This window comes from Pipistrellus kuhlii, unplaced genomic scaffold, assembly GCF_014108245.1.
Source record: "Pipistrellus kuhlii isolate mPipKuh1 unplaced genomic scaffold, mPipKuh1.p scaffold_m20_p_16, whole genome shotgun sequence".
NCBI lineage: Eukaryota > Metazoa > Chordata > Mammalia > Chiroptera > Vespertilionidae > Pipistrellus > Pipistrellus kuhlii.
Genome location: NW_023425471.1, coordinates 30,437,954 through 30,460,054, shown reverse-complemented (window position 1 = coordinate 30,460,054; position 22,101 = coordinate 30,437,954). Strand labels below are relative to the sequence as shown.

The window sequence follows — 22,101 nt, the reverse complement described above, 5'->3', positions numbered from 1 at the left end:
GTCCAGGACCCCTTGAGAGATGTCCACCTGCTGGGTTAGGCTCGCTCCCTAGGGAATCAGGCCTAAGCTGGCAGTCAAACATCCCTCTGGCAGCCTGGGAGCCCTCAGGGGATGCCCAACTGACGGCTTAGGCTCACAGCTGTGAGCCCAGCTTGTAACTGAGCAGAGCTCTCCCTGTGGGAGCACACTGACCACCAGGGGGAAGCTCCTGCATTGAACATATGCCCCCTGGTGGTCAGTGCGTATCATAGCAACCAGTCTTTCCAGTCATTCCACCATTAGGGTCAATTTGCATATTACCCTTTTATTATATAGGATAGGATCACTGTTATACTAGTATATGCGGTCTGTTGTTGACCAAAATGTCATTATGCAGCACATGACTGTATCTTACACCAACTCCAGGTGCAATTTCTGGGGTAGAGAACCAAGTAGCATGAAACTATATTTTGAGCTTAGTTTCTGGGATGTGGTAAGAATCCAGTCTTCCCCATTCACCCTTGAGCAAGTTACTTAACCTCTTAGAGCCTCAGTCCCTTTTCTGTAAATAGACAAATGATACACACTTTATAAGTTTATTGTGAGAATTTAATGAAATTGTACATTTGAAGTACTTGGCCCAGAGCCTGGTAGATTGTAAGTGCTCATTAAACATTAGTTATTGTTGTTGTTGTTGTTTGCCCAAGGTTTCTATAAGAATTAAATGAGAAAATAAATATATGTGTCTGGTACATAGCAAGACTTCAACAAATGACCCCTCTCTTCCTTACTCCTCTCCTTTTTCAGCTTGAAAAATTTGAAAATTTTTATTTTAACCAATTGACTTGTGTTCAAGGGAGTGGAAAAAGCTGGTGTAGCCAGCTACCGAGTATCAGAATCTAAATGTTATTGAGACAAAAGGCTGTCATGCAATAACCCAACCATGCTGTTATCAGTCTGCCATCCTTCCTGTTTCTCTAGGCAGCCTTTCCTGATGTCAACTCAACCAGTTAATCTCTCAGTCACTTGACGTGTGGCTATATATACACACAAATATGTGTTCATGCATCCTGTGCTACAGCATTTACTGTCGAGTTTATCTGAGCACACCATATGGTGTATATGAAATGCTAAAACTATGTTCAATTTTAGATCTTCATAAAGCTAGAACATACAATAATTCCTTGGAAAGTATTTATCCACAATGAAGATATGTATAGTGCTTTCTTGTACAGTGCTTTCAGTGTTTTCCACCTGCTTTCACATATATAGCATCATTTAATCCTTAAGACAAACTTGGAGGTAGGTGTGGCATGTATATTAATCCAAATTCAGCAGAAACCAAGCCACAAAGAAGCTTATTAGCCTACTTGTCAGAGGTTACTTTGCTTATTAGTGGTGGAAGAGAGCTTGGAACCAGGTTCTCTACATTGACTTCAAGCACTCTTATAAACATTTATTTTTTTTTTGAACTAGGTATTGCATACTTAGAATTCAAAATATTGCAATAACCATTGAATGCTGTACCACACCACCCTTATAAACAGTGTAAAGAATGAGACATTTTATAAATAAATGGAGACACCTACAATTATAACATTGCACTAGAGACATAGTGGTGAACTAGGTTGAAATTTTTAGTCTAGTGTGTGTGTTATTTTTTTCATATGATGGAAGATTAAACTCAACTTCATCACTAATATTGGAAAAATTCATTTTTTCTCTTCCTCTTCCTATCTCCTTTTTCCTTCCCTCCTTTCTCTCTCTTCCTCCTTCCCTTCCACCTCTCTTTATTTTTTCTTTCACTTCCCTCCTTCCATGTATCTTTTCCTCTCTCCTTTTTACCTTCAACCCTATCTTTTATTTCTCTTTTCTGTATTCCTCTCTTCAGTTTTTCTCTTTCTCCCTCTCCATCTTCCCCCATTCCTCTTACTTCCTCCCTCCTTTCTTTTCTTTGGAAATTAATTCTCTTTCTTTCCCAAATAATCCTCACCATTTTTGAGCTGATGAATCCAACGCTTCCTCAATTCTTCTGTTGGAGAGAAGACATAGAGAGGGCCTTCATCATATACAACCTGGGACAATGGACACACAGACTTTAGAAGTTAGGATTCAAAATAAAAGGAGAAAGATATTGATATAAATAATCTTAAGTAACAACTTTGTCTATTCATAGTGGAAAACAAAACTCGCAGGGTCTTTAGTCAACATCTGGGCCAGGGTCATGTGAGCTATCTGCAGAATTCCTAAGCAATTACTAGTATCCAGGTATGTAGGACTTAGAAGGTCTTAGCTTACTGAATACCAGGTTCTGCTGACTTACGTTTCAATTTGTGTGTAAATTTAGTTAGTACTATTTCCCTCAGCCCACAGCGGAGATAGAACTTTTGTTTATTTAACAAAGGCTATTTTATAATCCTATTAAACTATGAGTTTGTATAGAAAATAAAAGTAATGATTTATATAACTGAAGTCTTGGTTAGTACATATGAATTGTTCACTTGGATAATATGGAGCCAAATTTTAACTCATGGCAAATTTTCCCCTCACAGCCCAGTGGCCTCCACTTGCCAATATTAGTCAAAATAAACCAAACATGGACACACACCCACTCCAAAAAGAGTAAAGTATATGTTAAACACTATTATCAAATCAAACAGTCAATATTTTTAACACCTCATAAGTACTAGGCACTGTGCTAGGTGTTGAGGAGGTGTGTAAAACATATTAGATGTTTTACAGATTTAACAAACCTCAGATAGTGGGTTCTAAAGTAAATGTAAATTAATTTTGAATTACATGCTGCTTAGCTTTTTCTACTAGCCCAGATAAACAACGTCATCTTGTTGAAACACAATGGTAGCAAAACTATGTCTAAAACACCCCTCCTTCAAAAGTTTTGTAAACTTTGATTTAGTCAAGGACATGAGCAAGATCCTTTTACATTTTTCTTTTTGTTTCTTAGTGTTTCTGTGCTCATCAATCCATGACAGAAAGCCCCCTCCCCTGAGACTTTCCACTTCCTTTTCTGGCTTTCACTGTTGCAGGGGCTTCTATATTCACAACAAGTGGCCTACAGAGTTCTCAGGACATAAGCAAGACGAATTGAATTTCTTGTTCTCCTTTACAGCTTACAATGCATCTACCAAACATATGTCTATGTGACTCTCCAGTCATCCCAGGTTAGAATATAATTTAGTTTTATGTATAAGTCTAAAAGCCTTCCTCATACCAAACTTCCTAATACTTCTCCCCTCCCCTTTTCTGACTTTTCAACCCACATGACCACCATTGGACAGATATTCAGAACCAGAAGGAAGTGAAATGCTCACTCGACAAACAGCACATCTTTCTCAATGCAGTTATCATATACAAGACGCACCACAATAAAACTAATGACATTATGGGGACTCTTTGAGGTGTAGAGACTAAAAGAAACTATGTGAGATTGGGAAAATAGAACAGCAAATACTCTTAGATCATACCAGTCTCATTTCTCAGTCCAGTCTCCTTGACTACCTCAACTTTTGTTTCCTGGGACTTAGTATCCTGCCTTTTGCCCCACATCCCATCCTTAATAATTACATTACAGGTTCCTCTGAGAGCTGGTGAGAGAAAATACCTCACCTGGAAAGGGTAAGGGAACCTTTCAATGATTGAGATCTGTTCCATTTCACCAGACTCTTCACCCCTTCTCTGCAATGCAAGAAGAAAAATCATGGTTATTGGTTGGTGCATTGTTCTTTCCTGGATTTCCTTTGGTTCTTTGAGTTCTTTGTAGTGGGTCAAGAAGGCTCTTCTGCACAGACTATTCAGATTTTTAGTGACTGCTTCCTATAACCCAGTAAGGACACATATCTATAGGAACAATCACATATTCATTTTTTTAAAAAGCTCCAGACATCTCAAATCATTGCAGAAATTGGGTTTACTCAATAAATGGTATTGGGACATTTAACCACTAATATTGGTGGGAGGGGAAGGAGTTAGGTAGCTATTTCACACCATATACCAAAGTAAATTCTGGATGGATTCAAAAGCTTAACGTAAAAATTAAAACTGATCCCTAGCTAGTTTGGCATCAGCCTGTGGACTGAAGGGTCCTAGGTTCAATTCCAGTCAAGGGCACATGCCCAGGTTGTAGGCTTGATTTCCAGTAGAGGTCATGCAGGAGGTAGCCGATCAATGGTTCTCTCTCATCATTGATGTTTCTATCTCTTTCTCTCCATTCCTCTCTGAAATTAATAAAAAATATATTTTTAAAAATGAAACCGAATGACTGAGAAAAAAAAAAAGCAACTGATGGTATAATCTTGTGAGAGATAAGAGCTTTCTAATGGTAAAATTTAAAATCATTAAGAAGGTGAATTAATTTGATGACATAGACTTTAAAATCCATAGTCTTTAATAACAACAACAAAAATAATAATTGCAAAATAAGGCAGCAATTAAATACCATTTTCTTGGCTGCCAACTTAACAAACATTTACAATATCTGGTAATTTTTGTTTTGTTAATCCTCACCTGAGAATATTTTTCCTTTTATTTTTAGAGAGAGTGGAAAGGAAGGGAAGAGACACAGAGAGAGAAACATCAATGTGAGAGAGATAAATCAATTGGTTGCCTCCTGCACGTGCCCAGATCAGGGTTGGGATTGAGCCTGCAACTGGTCCTTGACCAAAATAGAACCTGGGAACTTTCATCCAAGGTGGTCTACCCACTGAGCCAAACTCGTCCAGAGCTATAATATCTGGCATTGAAAAAAATGTAGAAAAATAGATATTCTCATGTACAATTTGTAAGAGTGTATTAAATTTAAACTCCACGTCTAGTAAACAAAATAGAATAAAAAAGATAAAAATAATCAAAGTGCACAGATTTCATAAAGAGAAGAAAACATTTTACTTCTAGGAGGTTATTGAAGAAAAAGACTAACAAAAGTATATAAATATGTATGCAAGGATGTTCCTCCAACATGGTTTATTATGTCAAGTAGTTGGAGACAACTTAAGTGTGCAGTAATAGGGAATTGGTTAAACAAATTACAGAATAGTATATCGATGATAAGGAATACTATGCAGCCATGAAACTCATATTATTAATGAGTACCTATTGTCATGGGGTAAAGTTTTCATATGTTGAAAATGTAGGTTGCAAAGCAAGATGCATACTACGATTCTATGTTTTAAATACATAACTTATACTAGTGTGGGAATATATGTTGCTTATGGAATAAAAACATATACCAACATGTTAATAGTGTTTTAACTAGATGATGTGATTATATGTGATTTTATCTTTTCTTATGTTTTTTTTATATTTTTGCAAGTTTCTACAATAAATACTCATTTCTCTTGTAATCTGAAAAAAAATGATATTTAAAAATTAACTCAGTAAGCAGTATGCCCAGGAGAGGCTATTGGAAATGAGAGGAGAATAAGTGAACTATTTTTTAAAAAATTCATATTATTCAGAGCCTACTCAACCTTGTAAATCTGACCCTGGTAACGGAGAGAGTAAAACCAACCATCTCTGATTAGTTTGAAAAGTTGATACGATGCCATCTTGAAATCTGTGTGACAAATTTTCCCAAGTAAATTAATTGTTCTGAATCTGAGGGAAAATGCTGAGACTTGGTAGAATTAGTACACGACAGTGAAGAATTTTATAAAGCTTTTTTGTATGTTCTACATTGTACAGCATCACCAACCAGTTTATTTACAAAGAATTGAAGTGTTCAAAGATTCTTATCTACTCCCCCATCACCTACCCCACCCCTGTTCTCTCAATGGTCTCTTCTTACCGGAATCTGTCTTTCAGGGGGAGGATTTTTTTCAGGAACCACTGTTTCAACACAGGTGATCTTCTCAACATCTATAGAACCCTTCTTACTGCCTCTTCTCTGAGAAAGTGAGGAAGAAAATGGAGAAAGAATATAGATGATGTGTTGTGGAATTGCACACATGAAACTTGTGTAATTATATTAACCAGTGTCACTCCAATAAATTCAATAAAAAGGAAATAAAGGATTAAGCAACTGGATGATTACATTTTGTTATCTACTCATTCAACATAGTCAGGTGACACCAATGCTCTATTATCAGGCCCTGTCATTTTGAAAAAACAAAACAACAACAACAACTTCCACATCTCACCCTTTTTTGACTACCAGATGGAGGGTAAGCACTATAAAAGAGTGGATGGCTGTGTGTCTTTATAACAAAAAATAAGGAAGCGATTTTCAAGTCTTGGATTTCATTCTCAACAATCATTTAGTGAATGCTCACCAATGGCAAAATCACATGGCATGATTTTCCTCACGGGTCCTTAGCACCCTTGAATTTTGGCTCCTACGTGGCTGTGGCAAATTCTAGTCCAGGAAACATTTTGCTGCGTTTAAGATGTGCTTAAGTCCCTTCCACCTTTCTCCTCCAACAAAAAAGCCTCTAACTCCTCCCAAATGAAGATCTAAGGCCAAGTCATTGATACTCAGGTATCACAGCAGAGACACTTACCCCACGTTCAAAATCATACTCATAGTAGGAAAGTTTCTGCACCGTCAAAAGAAACAGGCGCTTTTTGAAGTTTAAAGGTGATGTTTTCTTTTTCTGCTGGGATCGCTTCAGAAAGATGCTCTCCAGTATTACTGCAGCCATAGCTTCGTCTTTCTGGAGCTCACTGTGTGCTGTTGATAATGAAACCTCATGACAACCCATCACATTTATTATAATCATCCCTCATACCTCCTCAGCCTAGTTTCAAATGGAATAGAAATGTGTAAAGCTAACAAAAGACTTTCTTACCTTAACATCCTTTTCCCACAGTCCCCATCTCTATCAGTTTTCAGGAATAAGGGATGTACATTGAATAGAGTGGATTGGTTCTACATTGTAACCTCACATAAATGAGACAATAAAATGCTCTGGATGTCAAATGACATGTACCCGTGTGCTTGGTAATGTCTAGAGGCAAATTTATACCAATCGCCCTTTTATGATGACAAGTGCAGAATCTGTGAATAGCAAAATTCTCTGCGCGGCTGTTGACTCTGACATCCCCAACAGAGATAATGCAGGTGCCAGAACTCCACTGAGGCAGATATTGGACTTTCAGTTCCCAGTTTCCTAGATGGTGAGTGTAATTTTTCAAACATTGTCCCACTGGGGTCTGTGCAAGGGGTCTAATAAGGATATGGAGTGTGCACCTGCAATTATGGATGAATACTAACTGCCCCAACTGATTTTGCCCATCACCCACTGATAGAGCTACAAGTGATTGAAGCTTTGTTCTAAAATTTTAAAAATATATATTTTGGGGGGAAGAAGTTGTTTTTGATTTTTGGCTTTTCTTCACCTTTTTACTTAGATTAGTTCTTAAACAGCATCATGCAAAAATGATAGTCATCTTACTCCTATGGATGCCATTCTGATCATTTATAAAAAGTAACTCATTTAGGCACTCTCCAAACTTATAGTACCCAGAAAGATTTAGTTTAGGTAACTGAAATACAAAAAGGCAGAGGAAGTTACACAGAGTCACCATTTTTTATTAACACAAACAGCACTTTATATCAGTTATTCACTTAAAGTTTATGCATGATCTTATATTATGAATTCCAAACCTTTATTAGAACTATAAGGTGAAAATACAAATACTGTCACAAAAACAGAACCCTAAATAAATCCTGAAAAAAATCATTCCCTCTCAAGTTTTGTTTGTGGTGGGTTTTTTTCCTGGGGTGGGGATTTAGCTTTTAAACTAAACTCTTTATGCTTTTGGTGGCATTAGGAAGCAAAATAAAGTCAGCAGGTTTTTCCACTGCTTGTGAAGCACAGCTTATTGCTCACACCAGGAAAAAAGGGGAGTGGTTTTTATTGAAGCCTGAGTCTATCCACTGTGATGTAGAAGTATCTATTATTACTAGAGGGGAAAAATAGGTTAAAGGAACAGCGGAGATGTTCAGAATGATCAGCTATGTGGATGCCATTGTCTTCTGTGGGTGCATTAGTTCATGGTTTGTAAATAATCTTTCAAGAAAAAAAAAATGGGCAAAGGAGCAAACCTTTCCCCATACCCTGCCACACAGCTCTCTTCCTTAACTCCTTGGTTTAAATGAGAATGACAAACTCTTAAGATTTTACAACCAATGAGAATTCTTTTTTATTCAGCTAAAATCCCAGAGATTCTTTTGACATTAAAGTTATTTATTTAAACAGAAATAGTGGTAACCAACTAATAATACTCTTTTCTCAGGAACTGCTAACTCATGGAGATCCATATAATAATATCACATTTGTTCCCATGGTGAATTCTAATTAAGTACCTCTTCACAATCAAAGACTCAAATTACATTAGACAAAATAAAATCCTAAAGAAACTGAGTAGGAAAACCAGAAAATTGGATCTGAAGCTTCCCAACAAACCATGCCCCGCTATGCGTTTTTCTTCTTCTTCTTCTTCTTCTTCTTCTTCTTCTTCTTCTTCTTCTTCTTCTTCTTCTTCTTCTTCTTCTTCTTCTTCTTCTTCTTTATCTGTAAAGCACATCTAGCATTTTGTCTTTGGTTTTGTTGCAAACTCTTGGTAGATATATTCTCTGCTCAGACTCAACATCTGCTTCAGTCTTGGTCTCTGTTCCTATTTCCTATATGACAGGTCCTTCTGGAAGCTGCCTCTGCTCTTTTTCATTTTTAGAACAAATTCAGTTTGTACAAGAGGGAGCCTTCCTCTCAAGTGTATGTGTTGGGGTAGGGTTTAGTGTTTGTCTAAGTATGAGGAAGTAAGTAAGCCTCTCACTAGCCAAAACCCCTGTGAGCTAGCGATGAAAGGGCCTCTACCCTAGTCTAGATCATTAAGCTGAAGGATTACTGGGATTTCCATGGCCTGGACATCCCTTCTCTGACTGCTCTTCTCCAATTTTCTTCTGATCCAGTCTGGAAATGCAGCCTGAAAATGTGGCAGTTTTTTCTTAGTCACCACTGATCCTTCCAGCAATAATGTGAAAGGAGAGGTATCCATCTTTATGTCTTTCTGAAGGTTGCTATGTAATGAACATTTTGTGTTAGAAAGCACTTGCAGTTTCTTTGGGTATGTATGATATTATAGCAGGTACTAATTTTTTTCCTAACAATTTCAGAAGCCTACAGAGTTGATTTGATGGTAAACATGCACTATGAGAACTGACCATACACTTCACTCAGAGGGTGGAAATGGAAGTGACATGAATGTCACACACACACACACACACACACACACACACACACACACTTGTTCATATAAAGAAAGAGGAGGAAAAGTAATAGAAAGACACAGAACTCTCTGTTTAAAGTACAGAATTACAACATTATAATGTTCTCTTTATTAAACTAAAAAGCAAAGATTTTGAGTTTAATAAGAAATAGTTCAGCCATCTTACAGACTGGACTATACCAATAAATTAATATATATAGCACTTGCAGAATCAGTAATCTAAACCACCTTTGGCTCCTATCTTTATTCAAGTTAATATAAAACATTATTAGGGACAACACCAGAACAAAATTCAGAAAATTTCATAGCCTGCCTATAATTGGGAAGAATCCAGAAGATGCTAATTAGAAATAACCAGTCATGCCCTGACCAGTTTGGCTCAGTGGATAGAGCATCAGCTTGCACACTGAAGGATCCCAGGTTCGATTCCGGTCAAGGGAATGTACCTTGGTTATGGGCACATTCCCAGTAGGGGGTGTGCAGGAGGTAGCTGATCGATGTTTCATATATTATATATATATATTTTTTTTTTTTGACTGGAAATATATCCAGTCATTAATAGTTCAAACAATTACTTAGCCAGATATCCAAGAAGCAGTCTGTTCTCTTTATTTCTCCTTTAAAGCATTACTTAGTTTCTCAGCAAGATTCTGGCTATTCCTTTTTCTCCCCAGGGAAATGGAAGAGAACTCTTGTTTCAATGCAGACTACCTGTCAGGCATTTTACATGCATTATTTTATTTATTTATTTAAAACAAAACAAAACAAAACACACAAAACAGATGAAGGAAATGAGGCTCAGGGAGATTATGTGATTGCCCAACCTCATCCATTTGGACTCGACAACCCTTACTGTTTCTTTAGTACTTCATTGCTTCCCCGAGGGTTGTTTCCTTTTTTTTCAATGAGGTGTGATGCCATCTACCTCAGTATCCTGTCATTTTTCATGGCTATTATCAAACAGTAGTTGGGACAGACTCCTACTCATCTTTCAGGAATATTCTGCATAAGAGGAAATGGTGGTAAATAACAGGGGATAAGAGGATTGTGGAGCACTTTCCTCTACAATATTCTTCCAGGCTGGAAAAGATCATTTTCCTTGTTCACTGTCCACGGTATCTTTTCCCACATGAAGATTCTTTCCCACATGAAGTCCTGCCAGGTTTGCTTACATTTTCCTTTAAATCTTCCACAAGGAGATCCCAACTGGCACATTCCTAAAATCACTCACTGTTTCCTTTTCATTGTTGATGGGATAAAAGCTCAGGGGTTAGGTAGAATGCTCACTTTTTTGTCCCCTGGGTTGTTATTGCTTATTATGGATGTAAAACTTTGATTGAGTGAACTTTCTTTTATAATATGAAATATTGCAAATAGACAAAAGTACAAAGAATAACATTATGCTCATGTACTCACCACTTAGCTCTACAGAGTCCTAACTTTGTGTCATAATTGCTTCCACAGGTGGACAAAGCAGCGGGGTTGGGAGGGTGGGGGTGGTAATGGGCACAGAAATAAATTTTGCTTGGGGCGATGGGCACATGTAGGCAGTGTGCAGATAGTATTTTATGGAGTTTTACACTTGAAATCTGTGTGGTTTTATTAACCAATGTCACCCCCAATTAATTCATTAAAAACAAAGGAAAAAGAAATAAATGTGTCTTAGGTAGTTTGACTCAGTGGATAGAGCATCGGCCTGAGGAATGAAGGGTCCCAGGTTCGATTCTGGTCAAGGGCACATGACCAGGTTGCAGGCTTGATCTCCAGTAAGGGGCATGCAGGAGGCGGCCAATGATTCTCTCTCATCATTGATGTTTCTATCTCTCTCTTCCTCTCTGAAATCAATAAAAATATATTTTAAAAAATGCGATACCATCCATAGAGTAAAAACTTTCTTGTGTCCTCCATAATCCATTACTTCTTCCTTAGAGGTTAGCAGTATTTTTTAAAATTTTATTGCGTTTTTTACAGAGTGGAAGAGAGAGGGATAGTTAGAAACATTGATGAGAGAGAAACATTGATCAGCTGCCTCCTGCACACCCCCTACTGGGGATGGGCCCCCAACCAAGGTATATGTCCTTGACCGGAATCGAACCTGAGACCCTTCAGTCCACAGGCTAATGCTCTATCCACTGAGCCAAACTGATTAGGGCATGTTAGCAGTATTTTGACTTTGTTTTTTGTCATTCGTGGGCATGTTTTTATATTATTACTATATATGTAAATATTCATAAAAGATATTTAGTATTGGTTTGCATGTTCTACATTTTTAAAAAAATATTTTATTGATTTTTTACAGAGAGGAAGAGAGAGGAATAGAGAGTTAGAAACATCGATGAGAGAGAACCATCGATCAGCTGCCTCTTGCACACCCCCCAGTGGGGATGTGCCCGCAACCAAGGTACATGCCCTTGACCAGAATCGAACCCGGGACCCTTCAGTCCACAGGCTGATGCTCTATCCACTGAGCCAAACCGGTTTCGGCATGTTCTACATTTTTATATAAGTGGTTCAAATTCTTTAACAACTTTCTCAATGTAATGTCTTAAGATTTATTTGTCTTGGTAGCTCTAGTTCATACATTTTTACTGAATATTCGGGTGACATTGATTAATAAAACCATATATGTTTCAAGTCTACAACTCAATAATGTATAATTTTCACACTGCATTGTGTGCCCACCACCCAAAGTCAAGTCTGTTTCCATCCCCATTTATCCCCACTTTGCCTTCTTCTACCTTTCCCTGCCCCTCTTTCCCTTTGGCTATCACCATACTGTTGTCTGTGTCTATGTGTCATATATTTTTTTCTTCTCTTAATCCTTTCACCTTTTTCATCCACTTTAATTCACTCTTATATGTGGAAAATATTCTATATGATATGATGACTATGCCATACTTCTTTTTTCCATTCTCCTATTAGTGGTTATGGAAGTTATTAGTTTTCAATTATACTAATAAGCAAAGCTGCCACAAACATTCTTACACATGTGAGATAGTTTTCCACACTCAAAATGAATTTTCACTTATTCAGACAAAGTGGTAAACACAAGTCCGGCTTATCTGAGTTATTCCTTTTTCCCTCTTCATTCCTATCTTACTGATGCTTTACAATGAAATATAAAAGAATTATCTATCAACTTCTCTAATGAGAATATAATCAATGGGCTAAATTTTCCCTATGAAAAATCTCTTCTCAGTCCCAAGAAGCATCTGTCAGGTTCTGGTTAAGATTTTTTATTAAGAATGTCCTGGCCTGAGAATCAGAAGAGAAGTCTTTTTTAAAATATAATAACCATAGCAACAAAGAAACTTAATTACTTATGTTAAGTTCTCAAAAAGCTCTATTCAGACTCTATAGAAACATAATTACTTTATGAAAAGCTTCAGGGTCAGACTACAGATAACCAAATTTATGGTGAGGACTTCCAAGCAGAATCAGCTTTTGGGCTGCATGCTAACCAGGAAAATTTTCATCTGCTGTAGTAATTCCCAAAAGGTTTCAGAAGTCTGGTTCTCCTTCAGCATTTCACATTAACATTTTGCATTTGCTTCTATGGTTTTGGAAACTTCTGGGTCTCTGGAATCCATCATGTCTTCTGCCCTGCCCCAGAGACAGTAGATTCTAGCCAAGTGATGAGGAAAGGAGAGCTAATTCGCAAATTTACACTCATCACATTTAGGGTGACTGCTGGAGTGTCCATTTTCACTCTGGACTTGTGTGCTCCTTTCTCTTTTTTGTCAGTTTTTGTTTTCCCTGGTTTAAACTTTTTTATTTGATATCAAAGTAACATATGTTCATTATAGAAAATGTTTCAATTATGGGAATATTAAGAAGAAAACATCAACAATAAGCTCATTATCCAGAGGCATTATTATGTGGGCATATTACTTTTCTTTTTTTGTGCATATTTATTATATTTGAGATCATATTACACATTACTTTTTCGTCCATCCAATACAAAAATATCTAAAGTTCTTGTGTAACAATACTCCTGATTATTTTCCCATGATACTAGAATCTCTAAATAAGAATAATTTACCAAATCAAAAGTATGTGCATTTTGCATTTTGAAATATATTGACAAAATTGTTCCCAAAAACATTGTACCAATTTCCATTCCCATTAGTTTTTGAGAGCCTGCTTTCCCCCTACTTTTACCTCTTTTCTACTCCATTTCTAATCATTTTTATTCTGGTTTTATTGCAGGCTAATCTGTTTTCTCATTGAGACAATGATCTTGAACTCCATTATATTCCAACCTACAACTTGTCTAAAATTTAACTTATCTTGATTCCCTAGAATTTTCTTCTTCTAGGTATGAGTTAACAGACTATAGTTCATTTCCTTCTCAAGGAGACAAGTCAGTAAGATGAGCAATTCCTTCAGGTCCAGATGACTAACATAAACCGTATGAACATCTAGTGATGGCTCTCAGAGAGTAAGAAAGAAAGCCTAAAATTAAGGTTTGTGTTTCCAATGCTCTCTTAACACCCTAAGTTAGTGCACATGAACCTCCATAGAAACTGAAAGTCACACGTGGCCCATTTGTTTCAGGGTCCTCAGAGGCCTTCTCTTTCCCTCCTCTGATGGCTTTATTTGCATAACCAAGCAGCTTTGGAATAAATTAATTCAAGGTTGGTCTCTAGCTTCTTGTTGAGCACTGCCTCACTGAAAATTCTAGCTCTCCCTTATTCACAGGAGTTAGAAATTAGATCTTGGTATCTTTGGGTGAAAAGCAGCAGATATCTATGGACTCTGTGGAAAACACCCAAACTGGTTTTCAAAAGCTATATCTTCTCCTTATATCTAAGTCACTTCCTGGTATAGATCTAGTCCACTGAAAGGAACCTCTGTAGGAAATTTGCTCTAATGGAAATAGTAAATCATAGAAATGATTTAAAATTACTCCAAGACCCTAGAAATGAATGGAAAGTTGAACTAGTTCTCACCAAAAGGAGTTTACAAAGGATTCTAAGCAAACACATCACTAGACATAAGCAACAAGAATTTGGGCTTTAACACAAGCAACTAGTTTAAATAGCCTGAATATAAAAGAGGTCAGATTATAGCAGATAGGGCTAACCCTAAGGGATACTGTTTCAGTAGAATGCTTTAGGTTCCATGAGTATTTGCATTTTGTGGCTTATGTGGAGGGTGACATTGTTTTATCAAATAACTGACTCCAAAAATGGCTCTAGCACCCTTGGTTCAGAGGCTTGGCATGCAAAATGCAGGAAGGAGCAGAACCAGCACACAACTAACAGCACAGAGGACAGCCCTTGAGCTGGTAGAGCCCTGCCTCTGAGCTTTGTTGCTGCCCTGCCTCTGGGAATGCACAGCATGTGATTTGGAGCTTGGAGAGGTGGGTGACCTGGAAACTGGACCAGGATCCCTTTTGGAGGTCCATCAGCACACCCAAAGATGTCTTGGTCAAAATCAGAAATCCCTTTTGTTCCAAATACCACACCATTTGCTCTAGGCATGCCCTCTGGAGACACTGGCAAGTTTCAGGCAGAATAAAAATAGTAATAGCAAACACTGAGATATTAGCACTTACTATTGCCAGATCCTGTTTTAACATGCTTACTGATCTCAATAATCCATTGGGGAAAGTATTAGGAAAGTAGGGGGGAAAAGAAAAAAAAAAGTAAGGGGAAAAGGAACAAGAAAAAGAAAAGGGGGGAGGGAAGGGGCAAGAAAAGCAATTCAACAATTACTTATTAAGCACTGACTGTCCCAGGGGTGTGGTAATGAACAAAATAAAGGAGGGAATAAAGAAAAGGGGCTACAGGTAAGAGAAAGGAGGAGGAGGGGAAAAGGGGGATGAAGAGCAGGAGGGGAGCAGAAAGGAGAGAAGAAATGACGAAGACAAGACAAAAGAAAGCCGTGCACATGGCAGGCAATGGTAATGGGAAAAACCTCAGGGGTTGGCCACACAGCCTGGGCTGAGGCTGAGGCTGCTTTCTTTGGGCCCAATCTCTTACCCACTATTACCACGAGGTTGGTGCACACAACCCTTCCAACAAGCCAGCTATGATCCTGGTAACATCTGCCTAACACAGCCTGAGGCAGGTAGCCTACCAAACCTTGGTTTAGCTGGTGCTTTTCCCCACCTCACAAAAGTCAATGGCCTATCATGGCATGTGAGCTTTTACTGTTTTCTCAATCTATATCTTAAATGTTTTTCTTCTATGGGTCTCAGTGACATACAGGTACATGTTTTGGATTTTCAAGCAATATTTGAACAAAGGATTTATTTTTATCTTACTGCCACTGACAATATTATTTTTCAGCCAAGTTTTGCATAGGTGCCCCTTTACAACACTTGATACCTGTTCAGATGATCACCTCATGTCACCTTTTCCTCTTACTGTTCCCCACAACCCTCCTCAGAAAAGACCCTTTACAGCCTGTTCTGATCATCGGAAGGGACTACCAAGACCTATGCTGATGACATTCTCACCCTCTCAGTCAGCCTCCTCCGCCAATCTACTATATCGGCACCAGCCATGCTTTCTCTCTGGCCTTCAGGGGTCCCAAAAAAGGCACTTCTGCTGCTACCCAGCCCCTGCCATGCCCCAGACCCACCTCAGTCCTGACTTAATGCAGGTAGCTTCCCAGATGCATTGAGGTGCCAGGACTTTGAAGGTGGGACTCGATCTCAGAAGACACTGGTCCTGGAGACATATTCTTACAGTCCAGAGAGGAAGGACAGTCTGAGCAAACCCCACCCTTTCACAGCCACTCAGTTCCCTTTTTTTGTTTCCTGACTTAAACCAATGCCTTTTTTTTTTTTTTTTCTTCTTCTTCTTCTCAGCAGCATGGTATCTGGCTCCCTGCTGCTGTCCCTATTCTACACCCCCCTCCCCAGCTGTTTCCGCCCTTCATTTGCTTGGGACCTCTGACACTTCTATCTTCAGTCCCCTCTAAAAGAGCCCTTCTCAACATTACTGGAGCCACTGAGACTCTGGTGGGGCTCACTTGAGCAGACAGGTCATCAGGCCTATCTACTCAAGATAAAGGGACAGCATAACTAAAGGACTGTGGGGCTGGTCAGCAGAGGGAGTGGAGTCTTACAGGAAAGAGGAGAAATGCAGACCCACAAAGACAAAACAGGGGACTAAAGAGGAAGAGTGCCTTCAGAGTTTCATGTCCTCCAAGGCAGAGGAGACTTGGGTCACACAGTTAAATCTGATAATGAAGGATGGAAAGTGCTCACAAAAGGACCCCAAAGTACAGAGCCTGACAGAATGAGAGACAAGACTTCCTCCTGCTGAGTCATTTTCTAAGAAAGCATTTTTTCTACAGATAAAAGTGTCCAAATGTAAGCCCACACAAAGACTTGTGACCTTCCCCATTTAATGTCGATGTTGATTTTTCTCCCTTAATGAATCGGCCTCAGGGATTAACTCCTACCGGTAGTTTATACCTGTGTCGTAAATACTATTGAGTGATAAATCAGATTAGGATTTTTAGGTGTGTTACTTACCAGTAAACCTGAATATACTTTCAGCCACTTCCTATCCTATGTTCCAGCAGCAGCAGTCTTCTTCCAGAGGATTATCCTAGGGAATTTAGCCAGTAAGGCTGCAGACTAGGGTGGCGGCAGAGCCCCTGGTGACTGATCTAATTGCCCACCTTGACACATCAGGCACTGCCTTATGTATTAGACCCAGGTGTGGTATCTTAATGTAAAAACAGATCACGGATCCCACTAGAAGGCCATCAGAATTTTTAAAGCAACAGGACTTCTTTTAAAAAAGCATTTGTAGGATAGTACAGTAGTTAACCCTCACACCTGCATAATATAGACAGGCAAAAATGTTGTATGATCTTCCTATTTTATTGACAATTTATATCCTTTGAGCTAGTCACCTCCGAACAGCTGTTGCAGTCACCTGCCTGAGAGTTGGTCACAGACATTTGCCTTTCATCCCCTTTTCTTCAGTCAGATTCTTTGTTGACATATGCCCTATCCCTTCTCAAGGTGCACCTTGGGGTGAAGACTTGGGATTGATAGGCATACAATGGGGGGTCTGGACAAGGGAAAGCAGGAAAAGGGAATGGGGAAAGTAAACCTAGCTTTTCCTCCTCCTCCTCCCCCTTCTCCTCCTCCTCCTCCTCCTCTTCCTCCTCCTCCTCCTCCTCCTCCTCCTCCTCCTCCTCCTCCTCCTCCTCCTCCTCCTCCTCCTCCTCCTCCTTCTTCTTCTTCTTCTTCTTCTTCTTCTTCTTCTTCTTCTTCTTCTTCTTCTTCACAGAGAGTGGAAAAGAGAGGGAAAGACAGAGAGAAACCAGGGCCCACGTGGGGAGGAGCCTGCAACTGAGGTACATGCCTTTGCTTGGAATCGAACCCAGGATCCTTTGGTCTGCACGCTGGCTAGGGCAACCTAGGTGCTTCTTTACCTTCTGCCCACAAGCACTCTAACACACTTGACTAGATAGGGTTTAACTAAATTAGATGGACAGAAGGCTGCACCCAAACAGTGCAAATAAGTTGCCTAGTGTCACCTCAAAAGATTCTAAATGTAATCTTGAATACGTGCTTCATGCTATCATGTTTAACATTTTAATTTTTTATTTAAATATATATTTTTATTTATTTCAGAGAGGAAGGGAAAGGGGGGAAGATAGAAACATTAATGATGAGAGAAAATTATTGACTGGCTGCCTCCTACACATCTCACATTGGGTATCAAGCATACAACCCCAGCATATGCCCTGACTTGGTACTGAACCATGACCTCCTGGCTTATAGGTCAATGCTCAACCAATGACCCACACCAGCCGGACATGTTCAACATTTTTATTAATTACTTTTGAGGATTCTGTATAAAGTAGCCTAGCTAATTAGTGAATGAAGTGACGTTGTTGTGAGCTAAATGTGATGAGAAAACCAGAGCAGTTTCCCAAAAGATTTTGATTACTTGATATGATAAGCCAAATTCACCAAAATGTATTTTGCCAAGGCTAAAAGTCATGTCCCATAATTGGGCACTGACATTGAACTTCAACTCACTCAAGTGAAAGTGGGGCAGCAATAGAACTTGTGAAAATGGTTCAAAGGTTTTTTGCTGATAGTAATTGAGAGGAATGCCATGCCAGTAATATGGCTGCCAGAAATTACAAAGTGATATCAGGCTTTCTTGAAGAAGCAATACAGAGGAACATGAACAGACCACCTACCCTGCAAAGCCAGCCATATCTAGAGTCCTGTGATCAGATTTGAGTGCCTCATTTTAGGGAAAATTAATGAGCAGGAGCATGTCCAAAACAGACTAGGGCTGGTGAAGAGAATAAAATCAAAAGCTATGTCATGCAAGTTGTGATAAAAAGAACTAAAGGAAGTCATGTTCAATGTCTTCATATTTCCATGTTATTAATATCGAAAACCTATAGAAACTCCTCGAAGTATAGTGAGACTACCTTAGAAGAGTCTGAGAGAAGAAAATGTGAGACTAAAGTCTGGTTCTATGGCAAAAAAAACTTTAAAGAAGTTTTATTATCTTATTCCCAGAGACCATTCAACAAAATGGGGTTGGGATGATCAGAGAGTCAGCTCAGGACCCATGGATATTCTTGGAGGGTTATGTAGGCAGGAAACCATAGGCTCTCACTGTCCTCAGCCCCTAATACTCTGGCATTTCCTCCTGCATTGCTGTCCAATTCTCTCTCCTCATCATCCTCTACCCTGCAGATGCCCCTGCTTCACCTGTGTGATGTGATTAAGCACAAGGCTGTGGTATTAGGCTACCTGGAGTCAAATTTCAGCTCTACAAAATAACCATGTGTGTGACCTTGGGTAAGCAAATTTAATATCACTTGTGCCTCAGGTTCCTCACCTGTTAAAGAATAATTATGGTATAAAGTGTGTGGGCTGTTAAGGATCAAAAGAAGTTGTATATAAGGTGGTTAGGGAAATGCCTGGTATATAATAAATGATCAATAATTGTTAGCTGTTATAATTACCAAGCCACAACAGTCTGATTGTATAATAAATGGCAAGGAAACCCAGACTGTGGAGTCAGATCACCTGTGCTTGTATCCTGGCTCCACTAAATATGTTAACATTTGGCAATTTTAAAAACAGCCATGATGTACTGAGAGGTCGCCCATCCAATTCCCAGTCAGGGCAGATGCCTGGGTTGCAGGCTCATTCCCCAGTGTGGGGGTCGGGAGGCATGTGAGAGGCAGCCAATTGATGTTTCTCTCTTATTGATGTTTCTCTCTCCCATTCCCTTGGTCTATCTCTAAAATCAATACAAAATTAAATTTAAAAAAATATAGTTATGGCTTGAGAACCAATGTCATCCCAACAGATTCAGATAAAAAAAAACAAAACAAAAAAAACAACAACAGCCTATTGCCTCAATTTCCTCATCTGTACAATGAGAAAAAGAGAAATACCTAACTCCTAAAATGAGAATTTTATGAGGCAATCCATTTTAAGTACCCTGAAGTCTTTCTCTACTGGACTCACTTAAAAAATGTCTTTTATTGATTTTAGAGAGAGAGGGAGAGATAGAAACATTGATGATAGAAAAACATCAACATCCATCTGCTGCCTCCTGCATGCTACCTGCTGGGGATTGAGCCCCCAGCCTGGGGATGTGCCTTGACTGGAAATCAAACCCAGTGACTTCCTGGTGCATGGGTTGCTGAGCCACACCAACTGGTCTGGACTTACTCTTTTGAAACCTAGCACATGCCTGTCTCCATGTGTCAACAAAAGAATGTCCAAACCCATATGAAAGTTTCATAAGAGTTATTTGAGCTATAATTTTGAGGATATGTACAGAAGCAAGATGTCAATGGATTGAGAAAATGCTCCAGAGAATGGCAGTTTTGCATTTCTTTTTACACATTTAGAATAAAAGGAGAGAATGTAAGTAAGGTACATGGTGATTGATAAGGAGGTGGGAGAAAGCAAAGTGGGGAAATTTCTAGGATTGGATAAAAAGCAAAATAGAGAGTCCAGCCAGCTGCCATGACTCAGTGGTTGAGCATAGGTAGGGTCCCTAGCAGCTGCCAGCTGCTGGCCAGGGCCTTCCTTCGTTCTGCGCCACCTCCTGGTGGTCAGCACATGTCATAGCAAGCAATCAACCCTCCCGCTAGTTGGTCAAATTCCCAAGGGGACACTTTGAAAATTAGGCTTTTATATATATAGATAGACTAAAGGCCTGATGCAAGAAATTCATGCATGAAGGAGAAGAGGGGGTCCCCTCAGCCCAGCCTGCACCCTCTTCAATCCAGGACATCCCTCTCACAATCCTGGACTGCTGGCTCCTAATCGTTCACTTGCCTGCCTGCCTGGTCGCCCCTAACTGCCCCCCCCCCCCCCCCGTTTTCATGATTGCCCCTTACTGCCTCTGCATGCCAGCCTGATTGCCCCTAACTGCCACCCCCCACTGGCCTGGTTGCTCCTTACTGACCCCTGCCAGCCTAATTATTCCCAACCCCCCCCCCCCCCCCCCCCGCCAGCCTGCTTGCCCTCATGGCCCTCCTGCTGGCCTGGTCGTCCCACACAGCCTTCTGTTCATTTGTTTGGTTGTCCCTCACTAACCCCCCTGCTGGCCTGGTCGTAGGCAGCCATCTTGCGATGGCATGATGGTCAATTTGACTATTACTTCTTTATTATATAGGATTATTGACTATGTTTCCTATGCTGTACTTTACATCCCCATGACTATTCTGTACCTGTTAATTTGTACTTTTTAAAAATTCTTATTGTTGAAAATATTACATATGTCCCATTATTATTTTTTTTTTAAAGCTTCCTCCTCTTGCTTTGCCTGCCCTGAGTTTTCTACTCTTTTTGCTCCAGGAATTCTAATGGCTAGGTGAGTACAGCCTGGGGCAGATGCTAGCCACCTTGAACAGCACCTAGAGTAGGGGTGTCGAACTCAATCAGAGAAGGGGCCAAAATCTAAAATCCAGCCTAAATCGCGGGCCGAATGGTTTACTGAACAGTCATAAACTGTCATTGTGATGGAAACGCAGCGGAGTGCAGTGATGACAGCGCGGTGCGGGCCACATTGCAAGGCCTGGCGGGACGGATTTGGCCCGAGGGCCTTGTGTTTGACACATGTGACCTAGAGGATGATTTTGGCATATCAGGTTACTCACTCTTAAACAATTTCACTCAAAGAAATTTAAAGCTATAATTGCAGCCATAAAGGTGAACATATATCCAATTATTCTGAACTCTGTCAAATAAGAGGTAAAGAAGATGGAAATGGGTAGCAATGTTTCCAGGTACCACTTAAAGGAATGCATTAAAAGGAGATCCTGGAAGCCATTTAGTAAGTATACCAAAGCCCCAAAATACAGGGTGTCCTCCAAAAATGTATGCACACTTTAACAGCTGATAGCTCAATTTTGAAAATGAATTGCATTTCAATAAACACTGCTTTTATAATTATTCAAAGTGTGTATATACATTTTTTCTGGGACACGGCCAGACATAGTGAGTGGCATAGCATTTAGCCAATCCTAAAATTATCAACTCTTGTTCAGATAAATCGTACTACAATCTGATTGCAGTTAAGTCTACCTGAGACTAAAATAAAACCACAAATAGTGCTGCATGTAAAAACAAACAAACAAACAAACAAATCAAAACAAAAAACAACAACAAAGGGAGAGAATCTAATACAGTTAGATCATTGAGACTTGGAGTGATATCATTGGTGGGCCACTGGGGAAGAAGTAAGTCTGCAGAGAAACCAGGTAATAGTGTTTTGAACATTTCCCCCTAACTTAAAGTAGTCAGGTTAGGAATTTTTATGTTCTGACCATCCTGTGGTTACTTTTGGTTATTGAACTTATCAGGTTTAGTATATGGTCTCTTTTATTAATATATGTATACAGGGAAGG

The 22,101-nt window shown here is 39.4% G+C and overlaps 1 protein-coding gene across 1 annotated transcript in view; it reads right to left on the bottom strand.

Annotated features, from left to right (window-relative positions):
* The window catches only part of BTK (Bruton tyrosine kinase), a 31,088-nt gene extending 15,131 nt beyond the window's left edge, over positions 1-15,957 (bottom strand). The window contains exons 1-5 of the mRNA XM_036439989.2: positions 15,817-15,957; positions 6,495-6,664; positions 5,783-5,881; positions 3,607-3,675; positions 1,973-2,054 (exon numbers count right to left, since the gene is read on the bottom strand). Coding sequence (XP_036295882.1) covers positions 1,973-2,054; positions 3,607-3,675; positions 5,783-5,881; positions 6,495-6,635 — 391 coding nt within the window. The 5' untranslated portion in view covers positions 6,636-6,664; positions 15,817-15,957. The remainder of the gene's footprint in view (positions 1-1,972; positions 2,055-3,606; positions 3,676-5,782; positions 5,882-6,494; positions 6,665-15,816) is intronic.
* Between the last annotated feature and the right edge of the window lie 6,144 nt (positions 15,958-22,101).